This window comes from Mizuhopecten yessoensis, unplaced genomic scaffold, assembly GCF_002113885.1.
Source record: "Mizuhopecten yessoensis strain PY_sf001 unplaced genomic scaffold, ASM211388v2 scaffold10939, whole genome shotgun sequence".
Taxonomy (NCBI): Eukaryota; Metazoa; Mollusca; class Bivalvia; order Pectinida; family Pectinidae; genus Mizuhopecten; species Mizuhopecten yessoensis.
The window spans coordinates 666868-690599 of NW_018408797.1; the positions used below are offsets into that span (position 1 = coordinate 666868).

At 37.8% G+C, this 23732-nt stretch overlaps 1 protein-coding gene across 1 annotated transcript in view; it reads left to right on the forward strand.

Annotated features, from left to right (window-relative positions):
• The window catches only part of LOC110463887, a 39256-nt gene extending 24184 nt beyond the window's left edge, over positions 1–15072 (forward strand). Inside the window, exons 3-8 of the mRNA XM_021518799.1 lie at positions 4866–5894; positions 8780–8933; positions 9278–9400; positions 9840–9977; positions 10463–10612; positions 12298–15072. Of these exons, the coding sequence (XP_021374474.1) occupies positions 4866–5894; positions 8780–8933; positions 9278–9400; positions 9840–9977; positions 10463–10612; positions 12298–12461 (1758 nt within the window). The 3' untranslated portion in view covers positions 12462–15072. The remainder of the gene's footprint in view (positions 1–4865; positions 5895–8779; positions 8934–9277; positions 9401–9839; positions 9978–10462; positions 10613–12297) is intronic.
• Positions 15073–23732: the final 8660 nt, after the last annotated feature.

Below are 23732 nucleotides of genomic sequence, written 5' to 3' on the forward strand. Positions count from 1 at the left end.
CTCACTATACAACAATGATTATACTACATACATTCCATGGGACATGAGTTCGCCATTGTACGTTAACATCCGAAGAAATATCCTGCAATTAATGCTGATCGGACCAATTTCTTCACCGTATATACTTGTATAGGGTGTACGTCTTTTCTACCATCAATGTGACGTCACGGTACTTATGGCAGATCTATTAACTAGTTTTAAAGAAAAAAACACATGATATAGGTGACGTGTGTGATGTTAGACCGTCTAGATTGTCTTGCCTTTTTATAAACAGCCACCACAGTATATATAGTCTACTTCCTATAGTACTGTGACGCCCGTGTATGTGTGACATGAACCAGTCTGTGCTCTTTAACGAATTATAAGGCATCATTCAACCCATACAAGCCATGCGATACACACGGGTACAAACCGCATCTTGGGCTGTTTTGAGCTAGAGACTTAAGAGGTATATATATAGAATTTGATTTGTGCTAGAAACTTCAGCTTCATTTAGTTTAGTGCTGTATTAAAAGTGTATTACTGTTATATGTATGAATAGAAACTTTATTTTATTGCTGACATTAGTATCAATGTGGTTTAAATGAAGGATAATGTTATTTTTATTTTTCATATAATGTTACTTTTACTATTTAATGATTATTTTCTATTACTTAGTGTTGTATTAAATGTGTATTATAGTTATATGTATGAATAAAACCTGTTTATCCATTTTATTATTGACTTTAGTATCATATCTACAAAATGAGTTGACATTCTAGTTGAAACGGGCTATAACTAAACTTCAAAGGATTTCCTATGTAAACACCTCCTTTCAATTCTCCAGAGTTGGTGTTCGGGGAATGAGTCATACAGGCACTCAGAAGCCTATTCACACAAGAACGTGTCAATGAATGAACATGTTCGAGAGACCTTGTCAAGGTGCTCATAACTTCTTGACCTCTTAAGTGAGGTTGATTGCCATTCTTAATAACTAGACTGTACCTAGACCTCGACTGCTGTCACATGCTCCTGTGATGCACGTGTGGGGTGTGCAGTCGTGTACACACTTGCTCCTGTGATGCACGTGTGGGGTGTGCAGTCGTGTACACACATGCATGCACTTTACTTATACAAATTGTAACGACTTCCCTCATCAACATTATCATAACTCACATTTTCATATCACAGATGGAAACGATTCCAGATAGACGGTAAATGTTTCAAACGTAGACCTACAGTAACAACTGCAGCTCATCGTTATATGCTAAGCTATTGGAGGAAAGGCAGTTTTTTGAATGTTCATTAACAAATTAGATTGAAGAAATCGTCGAACTTTGATTTTGTATTCCTAAAATAAGCTGTCTATGTGTTGGTATACCGGTTTTACTTTATAAGCCTTATGTACAGTAGAGTGTACGATGTCTTTATCGGTATGTACTTAATAGACACTATTTGATTTATCTGACTTGCATATTCGTTATTGATATATATTGTGTATTTGTCAATTTTTAATCCAACAGAAAAAAACAGGAGCCAAATCGTCCTTAATCGATCCAGGGGGAGACAAATTTGTCCGTTTGATAGAAATAGACAACTCGGTCCCGGAGAGAACGCGTTATAATTGGAGTGTCGATCTCAGATAGAGTCAGTATCACTCTCACCTAAGATGTCTATATCGTTTAAATCATAACCTTCGCCTTCTCTCCCGGGTCGGACTGAAATAGACTGTGACGTCAGAATCCAATCGTTGATCATTATCGAAAAGTAGTTTTGTGATTATATATATGCTGTTTGTATATTGAGAAACTGTAGTATATTTGTTTATTGCAAATACCTTAAATTATTACATTAGGCACACACAGACAGTAATCAGTAGAACTCGCAGGCATGCGATCCCCACCTCACGGTATCGTTTGAAGTAACAGTGGTGTACTACATTGTAAGGAAGCACGTGTTTCCTCTTTCTGTATACCATAACTATATCATACTGATATTGTTACTATCACCAACATTACGAGTCGGATAATAAATAGAGATATAGAGAATATCAACGTAATAAACAAGGAACGTATGCAAACAAAATATTGTATTATTGTCACAAAGGAACCTCAAGTAACATACTACCACAAAACTGCCTTATTTCGAAAAGGCATTGTATTAGAAATCCCACCTCAAACGATTACGTTCATCTGTTAAGTGTTTGAATTATTGTTTTGAGAAAATCCATGCAATGTGAAAATTCATAAACGGAAGTAAGCACCGCTTTAATAGAGTAACATATGTTAGCCAAGCTTAAACGCCAACAGACCGGGATGCCAGTTACATATGTTAGCCAAGCTTAAACGTCAACAGATCGGGAAGCCAGTTACATATGTTAGCCAAGCTTTAACGCCAACGGACCGGGAAGCCAGTTACATAAGTTAGCCAAGCTTAAACGTCAACTTATCGGGAAGCCAGTTACATATGTAAGCCAAGCTTTAACGTCAACTGATCGGGAAGCCAGTTACATATGTTAGCCAAGCTTTAACGCCAACGGAACGGGAAGCCAGTTACATAAGTTAGCTAAGCTTAAACGTCAACTGATCGGGAAGCCAGTTACATATGTTAGCCAAGCTTTAACGTCAGCAGATCGGGAAGCCAGTTACATATGTTAGCCAAGCTTTAACGCCAACGGACCGGGAAGCCAGTTACATAAGTTAGCTAAGCTTAAACGTCAACTGATCGGGAAGCCAGTTACACATGTAAGCCAAGCTTTAACGTCAACAGATCGGGAAACCAGTTAAATATGTTAGCAAAGCTTTAACGTCAGCAGATCGGGAAGCCAGTTACATATGTTAGCCAAGCTTTAACGTCAGCAGATCGGGAAGCCAGTTACATATGTTAGCCAAGCTTTAACGTCAACAGATCGGGAAGCCAATTACATATGTTAGCCAAGCTTCAACGTCAACAGACCGAGAAGCCAGTTACATATATTAGCCAAGCTTTAACGTCAACTGATCGGGAAGCCAGTTACATAAGTTAGCCAAGCTTCAACGTCAACAGACCGGGAAGCCAGTTACATATGTTAGCCAAGCTTTAACGTCAGCAGATTGGGAAGCCAGTTACATTTGTTAGACAAGCTTAAACGTCAACAGATCGGGAAGAATTGTTGGCTGTCATGTTTGGTTATAAAAGGTTCCACAGGAGGCACGATAGTCTAGTGGTAGGACGCCGGGCTCGTGACCGAAATGTTACTGGTTCGAGTCACGGCACGGCACTGTGTTATATCTTTGAGCAAGATATTTTACTCCGCTTGTTCAAGTCTACTCAGCTGTAAATGAGTACGTGGTTGGGCAGCGCCAGAATTGTTGAATGCTAGCTGTTAGCGCCGAAATGGCAGCTCTTGCTGTATGCTCCCCAGGGAGTTGAAAAAGATATTGGCTGGTTGCAAAGGCGCCTTTAACCACGGATAATAATTTGTGAACCACTTTGAGACGACCTACGAACTAGGTTGTGATAAAGCGGTATATAAGAACCTCGAATTATTATTATTATTCAGTGCAACTAACTGGCGGGAGTTACGGGTAAAAAGCGACCATAAACTATTTGAGATCAACCACAGACAACTTTCCTGACTACGTCAAACCGACTGCAGTGAATATTCAAAGGTCTACAGCAACATGGAAATAGGGTTAAATTCAGGGAAATCAGTCAGTGCACTATCTACCATGCGCCAAAGGTTTAGGAGGTCATAAAACAACATCCATGGCGGACAACCAGACAACACCGAGACCCTGGAACCATCAGTCGAAATGGAAAAGGCCAAACTGGCCGGTGTATATGTATATATTATAATATTCCCAAGGATGTTAATTCAAAACAAAAACCAATCATCAGGACAACTAATATCTTGCTTCTAATGTTAGCCCTTCTGCTAAAACCATTGTCTATTCGCAAGTTTACCTAGCGCTTTGAAAAACAAAAGTGACCTACAACATCAATTTACAATGTTTTCAAGTTAATTTTTTCTTGAGAAGTGGCAATCATAAGTAAGTCATCGTTTGAATCAAAATAATAACAGTTTATATAAATGAGTTATATTTCGTTATATAATTTGACAGCTAAAAGATATTTTTCTCATTAGTCTCAATTCAAAGACTCATATCCAATGTTAATTATGAGCCTTTATCTACAAATCATTTGTGACAACATTTTCTGGAAAACAGATTTCATTTTAATTTCAGTTTTTAAAAGGAAAACATTTCTGCCTTTATACTAAAATATCAAAGCTATAGCAAATTATAAATTCTTCGTCGTTTTTTAAAGTAAAACACAAAAAAGAATTATAACAATGTTAAGATGAATACAACGTATCAACAAAGTAAACTATAGGGGAAAAAGGAAAACAGCTTCTACTAGTAGCCAAAATAAATATATCAATATATCAATTTTTCACATCTGAAGAGAAGTTTGAAATGAACGCTCTTTGAACAAAGGGGAATGAGAAGTGATTTTTAAACGTAACTTATTTTATTTACTCCTAGGTAAAGTCCTGTACAGTGCTGAAGAAGTAATCGTTACAATCGCAACTATTTGTCATGCAGACCGTGTTTGATGAATGTTTATAAAGAAAACAGAGCATTGATATGAAATCAAACAGGGGTATCTGACAATATCATTGGAATGCTTTTATTTATAGCTTAGACTTAGCAATAACTGATCAGGACTCATTTTGACAAAAATATACATTTATATATGTTTGAAATTAATTTGTCATATACATCATACTTATTTCTTATGTTTGATTATGTTTCTCCTAGTCATCTTGTTGATGTTTTTGAACATTAATTTGTTTTTGTATTTGTATACAATTCCTTAATGTTTTTTTGTTTTTCTTTTGTCAGCCACTCCCAATGACGCAGCACTCTGGTTCTGTTCCAAGTGGGCGTAGCGGCCAGGCTTCATATGATTATCAACATGGCGGAGCAAGCTTCGACACTTCCGATTCACACCAAACTGCTTCGAGAAGAGATCAAGTGGACGACGAAATTAGAACTAGAATGGTATTCAACACCGCAAACTATGATGTTCATGCAGAACTCGGAGAGAGTACGTATACTCCTAACACACACGCTTCAACCGGACATACGGCTACTACCAGAGATCAAGGTACGCAGACCGGAGACGACAGTAGAACAACTGTAACACAGTATTACGTCACACGTGAAGGAACAGCACAACGGATAGGAACCAATGAAGAGCTTGGGACCGGAAACGAGGAAGTAGATTCGACGCAGTATAATTCTGAGGTACAAGTTCAGTATCCTTACAACTCTAGAACACCGACTCGAGGACAGAGTTCACGAACACAGACGAGTCACAGTCAAACAGCTCAGACACATGGCCAAACGACCCAGGGGCGCCGTGATCATGGCCAAACGACCCAAGGGCGCCGGGGTCATGGCCAAACCATGCAGGGGCGCCGTGGTCATGGTCAAACCACGCAGGGAGAGACGAGTTATAACTACAACAGTCGGATCCGGACAAACCCTGGACAGAGCCAGAATCCTGTATATAACACAGGCACCCAGCCAACCAGGGTGCGGAGCAATACGCCTGTGTATCAGGAATCGGAATCAGGTACTCAGACTTCCCCGTATCAAACCCAGCACCCGACACGCACGGGCACGTCCTACTCGACCGAGACACGTACAACTCAAACACAGACGTACCGTCCGTACCAGACAGGTACTACCTACACAACGGGGGCCCGACAAGGAGGCGGATATGGCACCCTGGGACAGGTCTTCAATCTCAACACCAACAACAACCGACAATACACCACATCCAACAGCAGACGGTACCCAAACAGAGGCGGGTACGTTTCTGGCACCAGTGCAGTTCCCAACACTGGAGTCATTTCTGACGATCCGGTAAGCTTAATTGATATTTAAAGATTTGCGTCTGACCAATTAATATCAACACAATTTTGAGCTTTTTAACAAAACAAAGCTTGTTTGTAGATGTAGAAAGCAAAACAAAATAAACATTTCACTGCACCGTATGGATATTGTATTCATTTAGGGTTCATCAGTGGTACTCAAGACCAAACGAATGCATCTAAATTATTCCAAAACATATGACTTTGAAGAATACATAGAAAGAAAACAGTCTATGTAAGACCTGTTTGCAGTGAAAAGTTACCATTGTGTTTTATAGACACCATTTCGCTGTAATCTACATTCCTCTATGAACACTTGAGTCGGGGAGATTTTATTCTCTTTTGTCCTTTAATAACACTGATGAATCGAAAACGGATGAAAAAGCAATATGGTGTAGTAACATTGGTTCTCTTGTTTAGTTGTCTGCTATGGCTTGTTCAGTTTGTTAGCATGTGTTGTCTTACTTCCTATTCCAAGTGTTATTCAGAGACGTTCTTTTCTTTAAAGTGAGAAATGTAAAGAAAAAAACTACATACAATACATATCATTCCGTGATCCTAGAATGTGTAATCAGCAGGTTTCCATACCTCCTACACAATGCTTTTCTATATACATATACCGAGATATATCAGCTGAACCTATGACATTTGGCAGCTGACATCCATTTCCAATAGTTCAAAGATGACCTTTAAATCAGTTCGCATCAAAGGTCAGCTTTACGATGAATCTGTTATGTGTCTGTTCGGAACCTCCTTGCAGAATGACGTTAAGGGACACCTGTACTATATATATATATACTGACGTATCGACTGTCGCCATAGTAACATATAAGTAAGGGTAACAATTGATACGTTAGGATTTGTTGTTGTGGCAGAACTGTTCACGGAACGATTTATATTCTCGCCTACAGAACAAATACAGCAATTATGTGTACTTTATTTTAGAATAGTCATTTGGGACCAGATGCAATCTGCAGTATTTTTGAGACGTATTGCAAGAACAGTGTACTATTCTGGTAAAGTCAAACCAAGAAACACATTGCAAACAAAATGTACGTTTCTGCTGACGACAAGCCCATAGGCATTTTGCAAGTGTAGTGAATTGTATTGCTTGCACAGCTTACTACTCTGCAATGCAATATCCTAGTTTAACAAGAAGATATCTTGTAGATTCGTGTGTAATTATTTACAAGACCCAACTATCATGTCTTACATCAGTTTATCAAACTTGGTCCAACTATCCTTTAAACAGAGTATACTTTTCTGTTAAGGTCAAACCACCAGAATCATTCAAACGAGGTGTTGTTATAAGATGCTAACGCCAAACAGCTTGCAAGCACAATGAACTAAGCTGTTAAAGCTCAACCACTAAGCACCTTGCAAGTCATTGAACTGGCCAGTATGTTAAGGTCCTAGCACTGCACGATTAACTACTCAATAGCATTAAAGTCTAACAAGACACCAACACGTGTCCCATTGTACATAGGAGCCAGCCATCACACATCATGTAGACCTATTCAACTACTTTGTAAGTAGATAACTACCATGCAGGATCTTGTTAACAGAATGGAATTTTCTGTTATGTTTCAATTTCAGACATCTGGTGAGAAGTGAACTATTTTAACCCCCATTATCTTGCACACAGTGTGTTTTTATGAATTATAACCGCCAGGCATATATCAGCATAAGCTATTATGTCCAGGTATTTCCGGCAGGCATATATCAGCATAAGCTATTATTTTCAGGTCTTACCGCCAGGCATATATCAGCATACGCTATTATGTCCAGGTCTTACCGCCAGTCATTTATCAGCATACCCTATTATGTCCAGGTCTTACCGCCAGGCAAATATCAGCATAAGCTATTATGTTCAGGTCTTACCGCCATGCAAATATCAGCATAACCTATTATGTTCAGGTCTTACCGCCAGGCAAATATCAGAATAACCTATTATGTTCAGGTCTTACCGCCAGGCATATATCAGCCTAAGCTATTATGTTCAGGTCTTACCGCCAGGCATATATAAGCATAAGTTATTAGGTCCAGGTCTTACCGCCAGGCATATATTAGCATAACCTATTATGCTCAGGTCTTACCGCCAGGCATTTATCAGCATACGCTATTATGTCCAGGTCTTACCGCCAGTCATTTATCAGCATACCCTATTATGTCCAGGTCTTACCGCCAGGCATATATCAGCATACGCTATTATGTCCAGGTCTTACCGCCAGGCCTTTATCAGCATACGCTATTATGTCCAGGTCTTACCGCCAGTCATTTATCAGCATACCCTATTATGTCCAGGTCTTACCGCCAGGCATTTATCAGCATACGCTATTATGTCCAGGTCTTACCGCCAGGCATTTATCAGCATAAGCTATTATGTTCAGGTCTTACCGCCAGGCAAATATCAGCATAACCTATTATGTTCAGGTCTTACCGCCAGGCATATATCAGCATAAGTTATTAGGTCCAGGTCTTACCGCCAGGCATATATCAGCATAACCTATTATGCTCAGGTCTTACCGCCAGGCATTTATCAGCATAAGCTATTATGTTCAGGTCTTACCGCCAGACAAATATCAGAAAAAAGCTATTATGTTTAGGTCTAACCGCCAGGCATTTACATGTATCAGCATAAGCTATTATGCTCAGGTCTAACCGCCAGACATCTTACAGATTGATTGTGTCATCCTTTAAACGTCTAACCTTCTTTCAAGCACAATGTTCTATTACACGTACATATAAGGAAAAACAAGTCCATCTATATTATTCATACTAGTATCCGATATTTTTTTTTTATTGATAAATCATACAAAACGTCTGTAATGTTGCTGTTAGCAACGCTAAAGATGTGTCTGTCTTCTTTCCGTATAGAACTGTCCGACCTCCACATACCGGGTGTATATCAACAATATGGAGTGTACTCGGGCAGTGGATACACTCGGGTCTTTCATCTGCTACAACTACGAACGGGTGTCACGTGACTGCTGCGAGAAGTGTCTGTCCATCAAACGTTCGAACAGCAGAGGTAAGATAGCAAGCAACAGAGGTAGCAGTAAGCGGAGGGTAGGCGGAGGATGGTATGCTTTCATATCCGTGCGCATGTCAATGAGGATCATTCTGTTGTCACGCTAGACATTCTGGTAATTTCCAAAATTACAGATTGTTTTACCATGAACACGCTACCAAGCAATTCATGTGTACTGTAACAAAATATCAAGTGTAAGGTTATTGATTCGAAAAAAGAGTCCTAAGAAATTATTATTTTGACGTTATAGAAATATTTCATTATCTTGTATAAATATATCTCCCCCTTTAGACAGTATTATAACATGTGTGATGTGTGATACGTGTGATTATATCGCCCTACAGGCTGTGAGTACGGAGACCGGTCGTACCAATGTAGAAACATGGAACCATTCGACTGTTATGCTCAACGAAACCGCGAGATCTGCTGTGATACGTGTAGCCGCTACGAGTCACAACGTAATACAGGTACGCCTTACCTCCCCTTGTTATAATGTTCAACCAAGTACAGATGCTCAATTGCATAATCTGTCTTTCATAGTAATGTCTTAATTACTAGAGATCTGTAGCACAAACAAAAGGTCCTTCCAAGACCATCAGGTAAAAATATCATTAACCGACCAATGAAATTAAAATCTATTATATTTCCAGAACAACTTTGTTAACATTTTTCCAGAGTTCTTTTCGTTGTTATGCCTCCTAGGTTACTCTTGCTTCCATGTCTGCTCATAGTTGAAATAGTGAGTGTCACTGAAAACTCGGGTCATCTTTTTTAATGGCCATCATAAATCTCTCTAGAATTCATTAAGAACTTGTTCATGGGATGGAGATCAATGCCACTGTGACCCGTGTATAAATGCAGGTAAACCAAAGCGGTAGGGATTGACATTGATTAGCTTTATTTCAGGTATTTCTGGTTGCGAATACGGAGACCTTACGCCTCGTTGTCAGATTGTGAGCGAGAGGCGCCACCTTTGTTATCTTCCGGAGAACCAGCGGCTGTGTTGTCTGACATGTCCTAGACTAGAGGACACGTCAAACCCAAGTACGTTACTTCCTGTAACCTCCGATCCCAACCCTACTATACTCCGTTTATTTTCGATTCATTTTCAAATGAGTTAATCATCAATCTGTTTTTTCATTCAAATGCGTCTTACGAGTGAGTACTCAGTATTAACGACAGTGTGGCCAGATATAGCCTCAAAAAGCGCTGTCTCCTAACAAACCACCCTTTAAGCGATAAGACAATTTTTTCATGACACTATAATACATGTTTAAATATTAATCATTTTGTACCCCTTATTCATGGTATGAGCCTGTTTATGCTTATCGGGTACAAAATTACATATAGTCCATCCAAATCGCCGCATTATGGAAAAATAGAGTGCAAAAATAGAAGAAAAATATAAAAGAGAGAACTTCACCAAATTTCGAATTTTTGGTAACTACCATGATCTTGTATTGCCGTCTGAGTATAGTGCTTACGATATGATTGCTGACTGCTTTAACACGTGCTCATTGTACTTACAGCATGTAAATGGGGGGACCAGAACCCCCAGCTGTGCGAACCCTTCACCCAGGACAACCAGCTACGCGTCAACTGTTACCAGACGTCTGTCCGACAGGTGTGCTGCAGCACGTGCGAAAGGTTGAGGGCAAGGATACTTGTGAACATCCCAGGTGCGTAACATAACTATATTGTACTTCCATTTCACTGACCATCCGTAATCCAATAGCACTGCTCCATTAGTAGAGAACACTCGGTATACAGATAGGATGTTTGACTGATCTAAGGTATGCTAACCACGGAGAACATATAATGTACATAATAATTTACCACTTCTCTTCTTTTCCCCCTTTTCCGAACAAGCTTTGTCGGTGGGGGCTGCCCAATCACTGGCTTGCTCGGATCTCTCTCTCGGACTCTCCTCGAACTAAATTCTCCTTCTCTTAACTTTAACTAAGTGATTAATTATTAATTATTATGTTGTATATATAGTCTGTCATTTGTGCTGCATAAACCCAACTTCGTGACAAAATCTTCAATTAGTTGAAGGTGGTCACTACACGGTAGAACTAGAACAGGTTCATCATAACAACGGCATGAACGATACGGTTAATGCAAAATCATAATGGAAAAGTGTCTACCCAAATAGAATCGCTTAAGAAACGGTTAATTTGTCTAAGAGCTGTAAGGAATAGCATCATGGCAGGAATCAACTGTTCTCAAAAAATCACTCGCCTAAATCACTGTATTCGTTTTGGTTAAGAACTCTAAAAATCCCCCCCAAAAATGGATTACGTCACATAAGTCTCATGAAATGACACCATGTATTTGGAAGACATTTGAGTATTCGAACTGTTTCATTGCAACCGGTTGATACATGTACATATATAATGGAATCCGGATTATTTTTTTGTGTCTCTAAACCATGACGATAGCTTCAAACCATTGCCAAGATTAGCTATGTCGCTAAACCAGAGTGATATCTTTAAACGGATTATCTATACCTCCAAACCAAGCCTTAACCTGGCGTCCAGATAAGTTTGTGTGCCTCTTAACCAAAATTATATCTTTAAACCTGTGTCCGGACTAGCTTCATGTGTATCTAGAATTTGTATCACATTATTGTTGAAAACGTATTATAATTGCCATGAAACTAAAATTATATCTGTAGATAAGATATATTATCAAAATCTGACAGCTATACAATCACCGAGACCTTTACGGCTGTGGGATGACTCATTGTGGTACATAGCTGACTGATCGGGTAATTAACGTTGTTGATAAGGTTGTTGCCTGCGAGATGAGCAGAGTGGATGTTCCCAATTAACTATCGTGGAGGTAGAGACTCGGTTTATACCCAAACAGATTAGCACAAAACATATTCACTTTTAATTACACAATATAATCGGTACACATAGCGTATAACCACTACATTACGGCTGGGCGTGTATGTTTAATAAAATAGGAAATTTACTTAATTATGGCTTAATGAAAGAAGAAAATTGGACCGAATAAGTATACAAATTCTGGCTATATTGAGTTGTTCTAACTACTAATGCAAGTTGGTCGACCCTTCGTCTCCTATCTACCGATCTAACATTCAACAACCTGGTGCTTCCCTGTTCCCATTAAAACGTTTTCCTTAAGTTTGTAAGTATAAATGCAGAATAATTTGTACTCTCTATGTATCTGTACTTAATTTGCAATCACGTTCGATTGACATGTACATGTATTTGCATATCAACTGTTGCTGGCATACATGACCTTGAACTTTGTTGCAGACTATCACTAACACTAGCGTCCTTGACCTTTTTTCCCTATTTAGACTGTATCTCACGACCTTGACCTTTTATTGCAGGCTGCCAGTTTGGTGACCGCCCAGTGCGGATGAACACTCCCCTTGGAATGTTGTCATGTCGGGAATACGTACGTCAGTACGGCGTCGAGGTGTGCGAAACCGAGGCTATCAACACGCACTGTTGCCACACGTGTTACCAGTACCGTGCACTCAGCAGGGGATAGTTTAACACAATGTCATTGGTCAAAATCATTCAAATGTTTCTTCGCTAGATTTCTAATATTTTGGGATCGTAAACAACGAGTTTTTCTGAAACTTGTGCACAATTAAGTTAAAATTACTAGATCATTATTAATCAAATTTACGTTTTAACTACGTGTACCTTTGCTAACTGGCAACGTTAACGTTTCAAATGCATAAATAGGAGATACGTTTGATGTTTGCTGGAATTTCCGTCTCGTCCTCACTGTTAAGTTGTACTCAGGAGTCTCAGGTTCTGCGATAACTGTGTCAATTAAAGACTTCAGAGGCACCTCTAACCTCTTTGCTGTATATAGTACCTGCTGTCGACACGACTCGAAGTAAAATCACAAATTATTTTTTTAACGTCTAAAGATGTATAAGGGAACTTGGATATTAAACAGAGTGTACCACAAGTGTTAAGGGAAAGAACGGTCCAGCTAGGCGTAAACCTAATTGTTCTTGGATTAGCAGTGTTTCAGTGCGTGTGGGTGAAATAACACTGCCAAAGAAAATTAACTACACGCCAAAGTCAATTTGGAAGTTGTGTTTTTTCACTGGCCTTCGTGTATCTACTAGTTGTGTTTCGAAGGCGTTTATGAGCCCCAATATTACTTCAGCGTTTTAAATTTTTGTATCTGTTTCTTATTTGGAAGCCTTCAGATAGCCTTCCCGTATATTTTACATCTGCAACTTCAACACGAGTTTTAGTTCACCGTTAACTGACACATATAACGACTCTACAGCGCTTCCTGTCCTTAGTAGTCGTCCCGGAATACGTATGTATGTCGGGTAAGGTAGGTACCCTAAAAATCGAATAGCAATCATTTCTCCAAATAAGTCTGTTTTTTCTACCTTTCAATGTCTTGAATCAACAATAACTTTGTTGTAAGAAAGCATACGTATATTTTTTTCTCGTATACTAACTGAAAAATTACGCAAATATTCGTGTTCCCTACTAGCATATCCGACTTCGTTTTTTACACGTGTATTGTATAGGGCTGTAAAAAGAATTACTTACAACGAGAAACTGGAGGTACTTTGTAGGAGAGTGCTTATGTGAGGTCAATGTCAAGAACTTAATTATTCTGTGAAGACGATCATATTAGTGGTGACGTCACACACACTATGTCACGACCTCGGTACAATTACCACGGTCCACGTGTATTCTTGAATCTCAAGCACTTTCCGTTTTGTTTTGTCAAGAGAGTAGGCTAAATGAGAGCAGACAGAGTGGGCCTCTCAGTCTTTGTATCCAGACGTAATGAGCTTGTTAAGACCAGATGCTAAAGGGAATAATGAAACGAGAGCGAACGACGCATTTTTTGTTGAAGAGCATATCGCATATCAATAAGCAGTATCCTTCCCATGTAACAATCGGTAGTAATTTTCATCTATACAGTTCCGAACCATGAACGTTGTCTGTTACTGTTCCACAGAAAAGTTCGTCTACAACAGTTCCGCAGTAAAGATCGTCTGTTACAGCTCCGCAGTAAAGTTCGTCTTTAACAGTTCCGCAGTAAAGTTCGTCTGTAAGAGCTCCGCAGTAAAGTTCGTCTATAACAGTTCCGCAATAAAGTTCGTCTATAACTGTTCCGCCGTAAAGTTCGACTCTAACAGTTCCACAGTTAAGTTCGTTTATAACAGTTACGTAGTTAAGTTCGTCTGTAACAGTTCCACAGTTAAGTTTACCTACAACAGTTCCACAGAAAAGTTCGTCTATAACCTGTCCGCAGTTAAGTTCGTCTGTAACAGTTCCATAAGAAAGTTAGTCTCGACAGTTCTTCAGTAATGTCCGTCTGTAACAGTGCCACAGTAACGTTCGTCACTCACAATTCCGTAATAAAGTCTGTCTATATGTGTAACAGTTCTGCAGTGATGTCCGTCTGTAACAGTTCCACAGTAACGTTCGTCTGTCACCATTATGTAATAACGTCTGTTTATATATATAACAGTTCCGCAGTAGCGTCAGTCTGTCACAGGTCTACTGTGTATGTAGCGTCCGTCTGAAACAGAATGGTTTTAACGTTCGTCTGTAACTTTAGTATGGAACAGTTCGGACGCCATGAACGGTACTACGAGTATGTAACAGTTCGGACGCCATGAACGGTACTCCGAGTATGTAACAGTTCGGACGCCATGAACGGTACTACGAGTATGTAACAGTTCGGACGCCAGTAACGGTACTACAAGTATGTAACAGTTCGGACGCCAGCAACGGTACTACGAGTATGTAACAGTTCGGCTGGCCAATCTTTCAGTTCGGCGTTAAGTAATGATATTTAGTTAAATTTCGGCTGTAGTTGCCGTTTGTTTTCGCGTTTTAATATATAATGTAACCCGTCCGACCGTCCACTTAGTTTTAATGTGAGCGTCACTAAGATGTCTATTAAAATATTGTTCTCTTCATCTAAAATACCTGTACGTTTTTGTGTGTAAAATTACCTATAAGTTTAATTCTAATGATGTCGTTAAACGTGGGGAATTTAATCGAAAATACAATGTATTTAGGATAGGGGCTATTGAGCTCTTAAACATGTACAGTCATTCTATTTGAAAAGTATATATGTTTATATTAAAATAAAGAAGTATGATGACTAACACCAACTATATCAAATAAACAAAGCCGTCGTTTCTGGCGAAGATTATATCTAATTTTTAGGACAAAAATAAATGTAATTCCCATATTGACAAATCAAGCCATGTTGCCTTCAAAAGTTGTTCAAAATGTTCCTGTGCATATCTATCTATTTTTGTACCATAACTACATGAATGTAAATTATATACATATAACAAATTGTACATCCTCTGGACAAACAAGACATCCTGTCTGTCTATAATAATTTGGAATGTCAAATGCATAATCTGTCTACATAACCTCATATTTCAAACCCCGATGGAATATTCTCATACTTTTTTTTATTTAAAATTGTACATTTGATTAAAAACCTTCAAAAATAAAACTTACGTCAGTGATTTTTTTGTGTACATTTACATTGTGAGTAAAGGGAGGTAACTCGAAGTTACATTGCCTAGGTCCGCGTACAGCTTACACTGTGTAGCTGCATATTACTCGGTGACAACGTGAACAATGTTTTAAGCACAATATTAAAATCACATTTTCTTAACGTCCGATTTGTTTTCAAAATTTGCCGCTTGACATATCAAGCTGATACTATAAGATTCTAGATGGATATTCGTAATTGAATAGTAAATTCATTTTGGAAAAAAAAAACATCCTCAAAAGAATTGCACACGTAATGTAGAATTGTAAAAGAACCTTACAAATTGACAGCCTATTGGATGTCTCGTGAACCTGTTGGCCTACTTGTTCCCCGTCACAAAATGACGCACAACAATGCTGTTATCGTTCGAGCAAAGAATTAACAAAAAACATTGTGTTGATAACCATCATGGCGCAACTGGAGAAGGATGGCTTCGGTTAATCCTGGACAACAACCTGGATAAGTATCGCCGGGAGATCATGGCCTTGTCCCTAGAGGAAAATACATGACTATATCAAAGACTACAGTACGGATTTTGATTATGATCTTTATTTCTTTCTTTAAAACTAAAATATATTTCGATTAGGAACGAAAAATCAAAAACGTATTTTAAACGAAAGAGTCCTTAATCACAGCACAATAACTTCCATCGCCCCACCCTCCCTCCTCGAGTGAAATCAATAATTATCAAAATACCCGTATGGAACCAATGACAGACAGACAGACAGACAGGGAAATCCAAACTATCGTGAACTATTATACTTACACACTATCGGAATATAACGTAGTACCGCTGGAAGACTTACACGCTATCGTAATATAATACATATATACGGTTATATACTTACACACTATCCTACTATAACACATATACGATTATATACTTACACACTATCCTACTATAACACATACACGGTTATATACTTATACACTATCCTAATATAACACATATACGGTTATATACTTACACACTGTCCTACTATAACGCATACACGGTTATATACTTACACAATATCCTACTATAACACATACACGGTTATATACTTAAACACTATCCTACTATAACACATACGCGGTTATATACTTATACACTATCCTAATATAACACATACACGGTTATATACTTACACACTATCCTACTATAACATATACACGGTTATATACTGGGGGACCATCCTACTATAACACATACGTGGTTATATACTTACACACTATACTACTTTAACACAGATACGTGATATAGTTACACACTATCCTACTATAACCGTGTATGTGTTATCGTAGGATAGTGTATAAGTATATAACCGTGTATATACTTACACACCATCCTACTATAACACATACGTGGTTATATACTTACACACTGTCCTACTATAACGCATACACGGTTATATACTTGCACACTATCCTACTATAACCCACACACGGTTATATACTTACCCACTATCCTACTATAACACTTACGCGGTTATATACTTAAACACTATCCTAATATAACTCATACACGGTTATATACTTGCACACTATCCTACTATAACACTTACGCGGTTATATACTTAAACACTATCCTTCTATAACACAGATACGTTATATACTTACACACCATCCTACTATAACACATACGTGGTTATATACTTACACACTGTCCTACTATAACGCATACACGGTTATATACTTCCACACTATCCTACTATAACGCACACACGGTTCTATACTTACACACTATCCTACTATAACACATATACGGTTATATACTTTCACACTATCCTACTATAACATATACACGGTTATATACTTACACACCATCCTACTATAACACATACACGGTTATATACTTACACACTATCCTACTATAACACATATGCGGTTATATACTAACACACTATCCCACTATAACACATACACGGTTATATACTTATAAACTATCCTACTATAACACATATACGGTTATATACTTACACACTATCCTACTATAACACATATACGGTTATATACGTACACACTATCCTACTATAACTCATATACGGTTATATACTTATACACTATCCTACTATAACACATACACGGTTATATACTAACACACTATCCTACTATAACACATACACGGTTCTATACTTACACACTATCCTACTATAACACAGACACGGTTATATACTTACACACTATCCTACTTAACACATATACGGTTATATACTTACACACTATACTACTATAACACATACACGGTTATATACTTACACGCTATCCTACTATAACACATACACGGTTATATACTAACACACTATCCTACTATAACACATACACGGTTATATACTTATACACTATCCTAATATAACACATACACGGTTATATACTTACACACTATCCTTCTATAACACATATAGGGTTATATACTTACACACTATCCTACTATAACTCATATACGGTTATATACTTATACACTATCCTAATATAACACATACACGGTTATATACTTACACACCATCCTACTATAACACATACACGGTTATATACTAACACACTATCCTACTATAACACAGATACTTTATATGCTTACACACTATCCTACTATAACACATCCACGGTTATATACTTACACACTATCCTACTATAACTCATATACGGTTATATACGTACACACTATCCTACTATAACACATATACGGTTATATATGTACACACTATCCTACTATAACTCATATACGGTTATATACTTATACACTATCCTAATATAACACATACACGGTTATATACTTACACACTATCCTACTTAACACATATACGGTTATATACTTACACACTATCCTACTATAACTCATATACGGTTATATACGTACACACTATCCTACTATAACTCATATACGGTTATATACGTACACACTATCCTACTATAACACATATACGGTTATATATGTACACACTATCCTACTATAACTCATATACGGTTATATACTTATACACTATCCTACTATAACACATACACGGTTATATACTAACACACTATCCTACTATAACACATACACGGTTATATACTAACACACTATCCTACTATAACACATACACGGTTCTATACTTACACACTATCCTACTATAACACAGACACGGTTATATACTTACACACTATCCTACTTAACACATATACGGTTATATACTTACACACTATCCTACGATAACACATATACGGTTATATACGTACACACTATCCTACTATAACACATATACGGTTATATACTAACACACTATCCTACTATAACACAGATACTTTATATGCTTACACACTATCCTACTATAACACATACACGGTTATATACTTACACACTATCCTACTATAACACACATACGGTTATATACTTACACACTATCCTACTATAACACAGATACGTTATATACTTACACACTATCCTACTATAACACATATACGGTTATATACTTACACACTATCCTACTATAACACATATACGGTTATATACTTATACACTATCCTACTAACGACGACGTAAAAGAGCACGAGTCGAAAGTACATTGTTCGTATTAAGATCCCAACGCGCTACCATCCGAGCCAACAAGAGTGATAACTATAAGATCTGGAAACTTGTTTTATGATTGTTGTAAAATAAAAGCTAATTTGAAAAGAATGAACAGTGAAAACAATGAACTTCGCACATATAAGTAGGAGGGAAAAAATGCATGCAGTGTATGGTCATCGTCGTTTCCCAATGGTACATGTATAACCATATAACATCATCACTCAGCCCGTGGGAGCATTGACAAATGAAAGCTTTCGACACAAAAGATTGACAGTATGAATTCTTCAGTTACTGCGATTTGATTTGATTTGGTTTTATGTTGTTTAACGTCCTATAAACAGTTATAAACAGCTAAGGTCATTTAAAGACGTGAGTTCCTGAGGTACATACATCATGAATGTTATGTTCCGGAACTTTCCAAACATGGCTGCGCTCATGAAATGTACATTGTGTTTCTTACAGAAAGACAGACACTCTTACTAAACGGACGCGTTATTAGCACTTTGTGGGTCTCGGGACATTGCACTATATGGTATTTTTGCGCTAATGAGCTAAAAAGAGAGATTGTGGAATGATGTAATTTGCTCAGATATTGTAACCAAGATCGACAACGTGAAAATCGACGGATGAATTGTTGTCGACTTATATCGGTTGAAAGGGGTGGAACATATTACGATAGATTTCCCTGCACCCTTCTTTACAGTCAAAATCACACCTTTTCCTTTCATTAGAGTGTTACCTTTAACTGTGCCACGTCATACTGAAATGGCTTTATTCCGTCGACATTGAACATGCAGGTGGGTGAAGCCATATTGGAGTAATGTTTTCAAAGTAGCTGAACTTGCAAATGCTACGGACAAACTAATTGGATATATATTGATATCACTCCAAGAGAACTTGCAAATGTTACAGATAATCTGATTGGATACTGTATTGATATCCATTCCAGAGAAGTTTTTTCGAGGTCCAATTACATTTCTACTTTCTGGATACGTGAGCAATCGTTAATCTAACCAGTACACCCACGCGTCGAGCGGAGTGATAGCGTATAGGAATGAATGTACAGTGGGTAACCGACGATGTTCCTGGCCGACATGTCGTACTATCGGCCTGATAACTGGACCAACGGGGAATTACTGATCGATAAATGTTTATTATCAGAATGTTGATAAAAGTTCATTGTGTCTTAAGTTTCCATATCAAATGAGAAAAAAAAATCGTTCAAAAATCGAATATACATAACATATGGCAGAAGCTCTAAAAGTCTTACAAACAAATATATTGCTTCACATTGGTATAATATGTGTTCGATATTATTTGTCATAATAAGATTGGCAAGTTGCCAAGGTAACACGATGATGGACCACGTCATGGAGAGCTGTTTACGGCCGTAAACATCAACTGATGACCTAGGCTAACATCAAAGTGGCTCTGACAGGGAAGGGAAATTAAACGCCTCTATCGTTAGGGGGCCATTCATAAACACCTCGTGACCAACACAAACACCACCTATCGGCCAAGTCCAGAACGTCTGCCACACGAAACGCGATGCCTTGATGACGAATGCGTCTAGTGGTGTCTCCCTCATAAGAGCATGTAACAGATGTCTACCCCGGTATAAGTCTTATTTATGAAGACACTTCAATAACACGGTGATTGATGAAACCTCACACATGCACGCGGTATGACCATTTAGCGCGCGCATACCTTCATCAAGAAAAGCTTATGCTACTGTGCCAAATCCAGAACCAATACGTATATACCACAGGAACCTAGGAATTTGTTACAGCTCTATTTGGACCTAAACTAAGATGTTAAGAGTAATTTTACACGTTTTCGGGGTTTAGATCAATTTCGGTAAAATGCAACCCCAAATGATGATAATATACGAGAAGGGAGGAAAGCTCTGGATGTGGAAAATATCGACCCTTACTAACTTTCTTGAATTAAAAACCACATTTCTAATTTCGGCACGTGGCTGACGTCAACCTCATGAATATGCAAAAGGTTGCTCTGTGCTGCGAAAAACATTGAAACTTGGAAATGGCGTGTATTTTGGGAGGAAACGGAGATCATATCCGCGGAAGGAGAAGACATTTTATGAGGTTTATAAAAGAAATATTATCCATCGTTCCAACAGTTCTAAGCATTTATTTCGTACATCAATTAGAAATGTGTTTTTTGGTGCAAGAAATTTAAATGGAGTCGATTTCTTGACATTGAGAGCTTTCCTCCCTTCTCGTTTATTATCATCATTTGGGTGGCATTTTGTTTTACCAAAAATTGATCTAAACCGCCCAAACGTGTAAAATTACTGTTAACATCATAGTTTCGGTCCAAATAGTGCTGTAACAAATGGCAGGTCCCTGTGGTAGATAAAGCACATTCTAACACAACACTACAGAAAACGATACTTGTACATAATACGTACTGGTAAAAATTCACAATGTTTGAATTGACGTATGTAAAAGATCGTGCTTCTTTGTCATTATTGTCTGAGTGTAACTTGAAAATATTTTTGTACTATATAACTGGTATCGGACAAAACTAACCGATCACTGGCTGTTTTTAAGTCACGTGGTAATATACATGTTGGTGTGTGTCCTATGTACTGTAATGGCATTGCCATTAATAGGGGGAAGTCACAACTTGACACTTTGTGGCAATATTCAACTGTGTAATCTACATTTCATTAAAGTTCTAGAGTCACACAATGCACCCTATCTTTCCCTTAATTTTTCTAATTTTGGAATTGTGAATTCGGTTAAGGTTCAACAAGCCCCCTAAAAGATGATGTAGTCAACTAAACTTCCAACCCCCTGGTAAGTCATATTCAAAGACCTCAACTACAAATCGGAACTTATATATGTTATTTATATATATTGAACTTGTACATTGGCCATACAACAAATACATAACCAGGTTAACGTAGTCAAAAAAAGGCATTAAGGCTGATGTCTTTATAAAATAGTTCACCGGACTTATAACATGTCAATCTCTTTTGCAACCCTACTGAGTGCTGGGAAATGACTCATAATCTAAAGTTTATTTATATACCTAGGTCATACGGAGCTTTATTTCTCTTCTACTTACTGTTGAGAGGAATTCCGACCACGAATAAAGATAGATGTTGCCATGCGAAATCACTAAAATCATAATAAAATCTCCTGGTAATACATTTTAGCAAATTTTAAATAAGAAAACAATGGCTAAGTAACCTTGATCGATAAATGAACTTGAGATGATGTGCCATTTGATAACATTATGTGGTTATATGAATGCGCTAGACATGTAATAAACATTGAAGCTGAAAAGTACAATAATGTTTACAACAAGTCTAGCTCTTTTATTACAATATTGAATGTTAAGGAAGGACATTTTATATGAAGTTTAAGTAGTATGTATGGTCAAATGTCTATGGATATACACATATATACCGTTAAAATATGTTACTCTGACGTTTTACTATGATTTTTGTACATTCCCATAGCAACAATCATCTACTTGTAAGGCCGGTATGCCTCTCCACACATAGTTAAAGAGAAATAAAGCCCCGCTTGACCTAGGTATATAAATGATCTTCAAATAACATGTAATTTCGAAACATTCAGTTGGGTCACTTAGGAGATTGACATGTTATAAATCTGGTGAGCAACTTTTATCATTACATCAGCCTTAATGCCGTATTTTTGACTTCGTTGACCTGCTTATATACCTTTTTAATAGCTCATGTACAAGTTCAATTTATTTAAATTACATATATATATTCCGATTTGTGATAAGAATATTTGAATATGACTTGCCATGGGATTGAAATTTAGGGTGACTATTACCTCTATTAGGGGGCTTGTTGAACCTTAACATTGTACACCAGACCTGACGGTGTGGACAACATAATGTACAAGTCAATTTTACTGTCTGCGTCAATGGTAAAAGCTGTCCTGACATGACATGGATTATCTATTATCTAAAGAAACATAATTTTGACTTTAAATGTAGAAGGTAACCTATTAATACACAAGAATAAAGATCCAGACTATCGTTAGTTATGCGTATCAGAACATGTTTAAACAACGGGCGAATCGGCCGTGTAATACATTGATTGTATGCTATTATTTATGTTTATGATACCGTCGTTCGTCATTGCGATACAGGTTTTGGTAATTCAGAATTATGATGTATCTATCATTTGGCCAATTTACATTTCCACGTGACTGATTAATCATAAGCAGCTCTCCCAGAGAATCAGGGAGAGAATGGAATGACAAGATTAAACACTTCATCAGTCAGGCGAGATAAAGTGTGCGGACGGATCAAAACCCATTAAAGTGAAGTGCTGACTGACTACATTGCCTCGTGACCAACAACAGTCTTCTTGCTTTTTTGTTTGATTATAATTTTATAAGTAAACGTATTTTTTCCAGTTCACATAAAAAGGCAACTCGAAACGTTTCGTCGTAGACTGTACCGGGTGACATTATTGCATTTTGTACAGATTGAATTATCTCCCCCTGACTGACCTGACCTCGTGAGTGACGTTTGGCGGCCCCATCAGAGGTATCAATGTCTGTCTGTCTGTAATACAACTACAATCGATTGTTTTTGGTGCGCATGACTGCTTTCCCACCAACAGAATTACTGTACTGGAACAATATAACCGAATATTGTTAATTCCTTTCCCTGTGATCATGACCTATCACGTGGTTAGAATAATGACGGGGTAC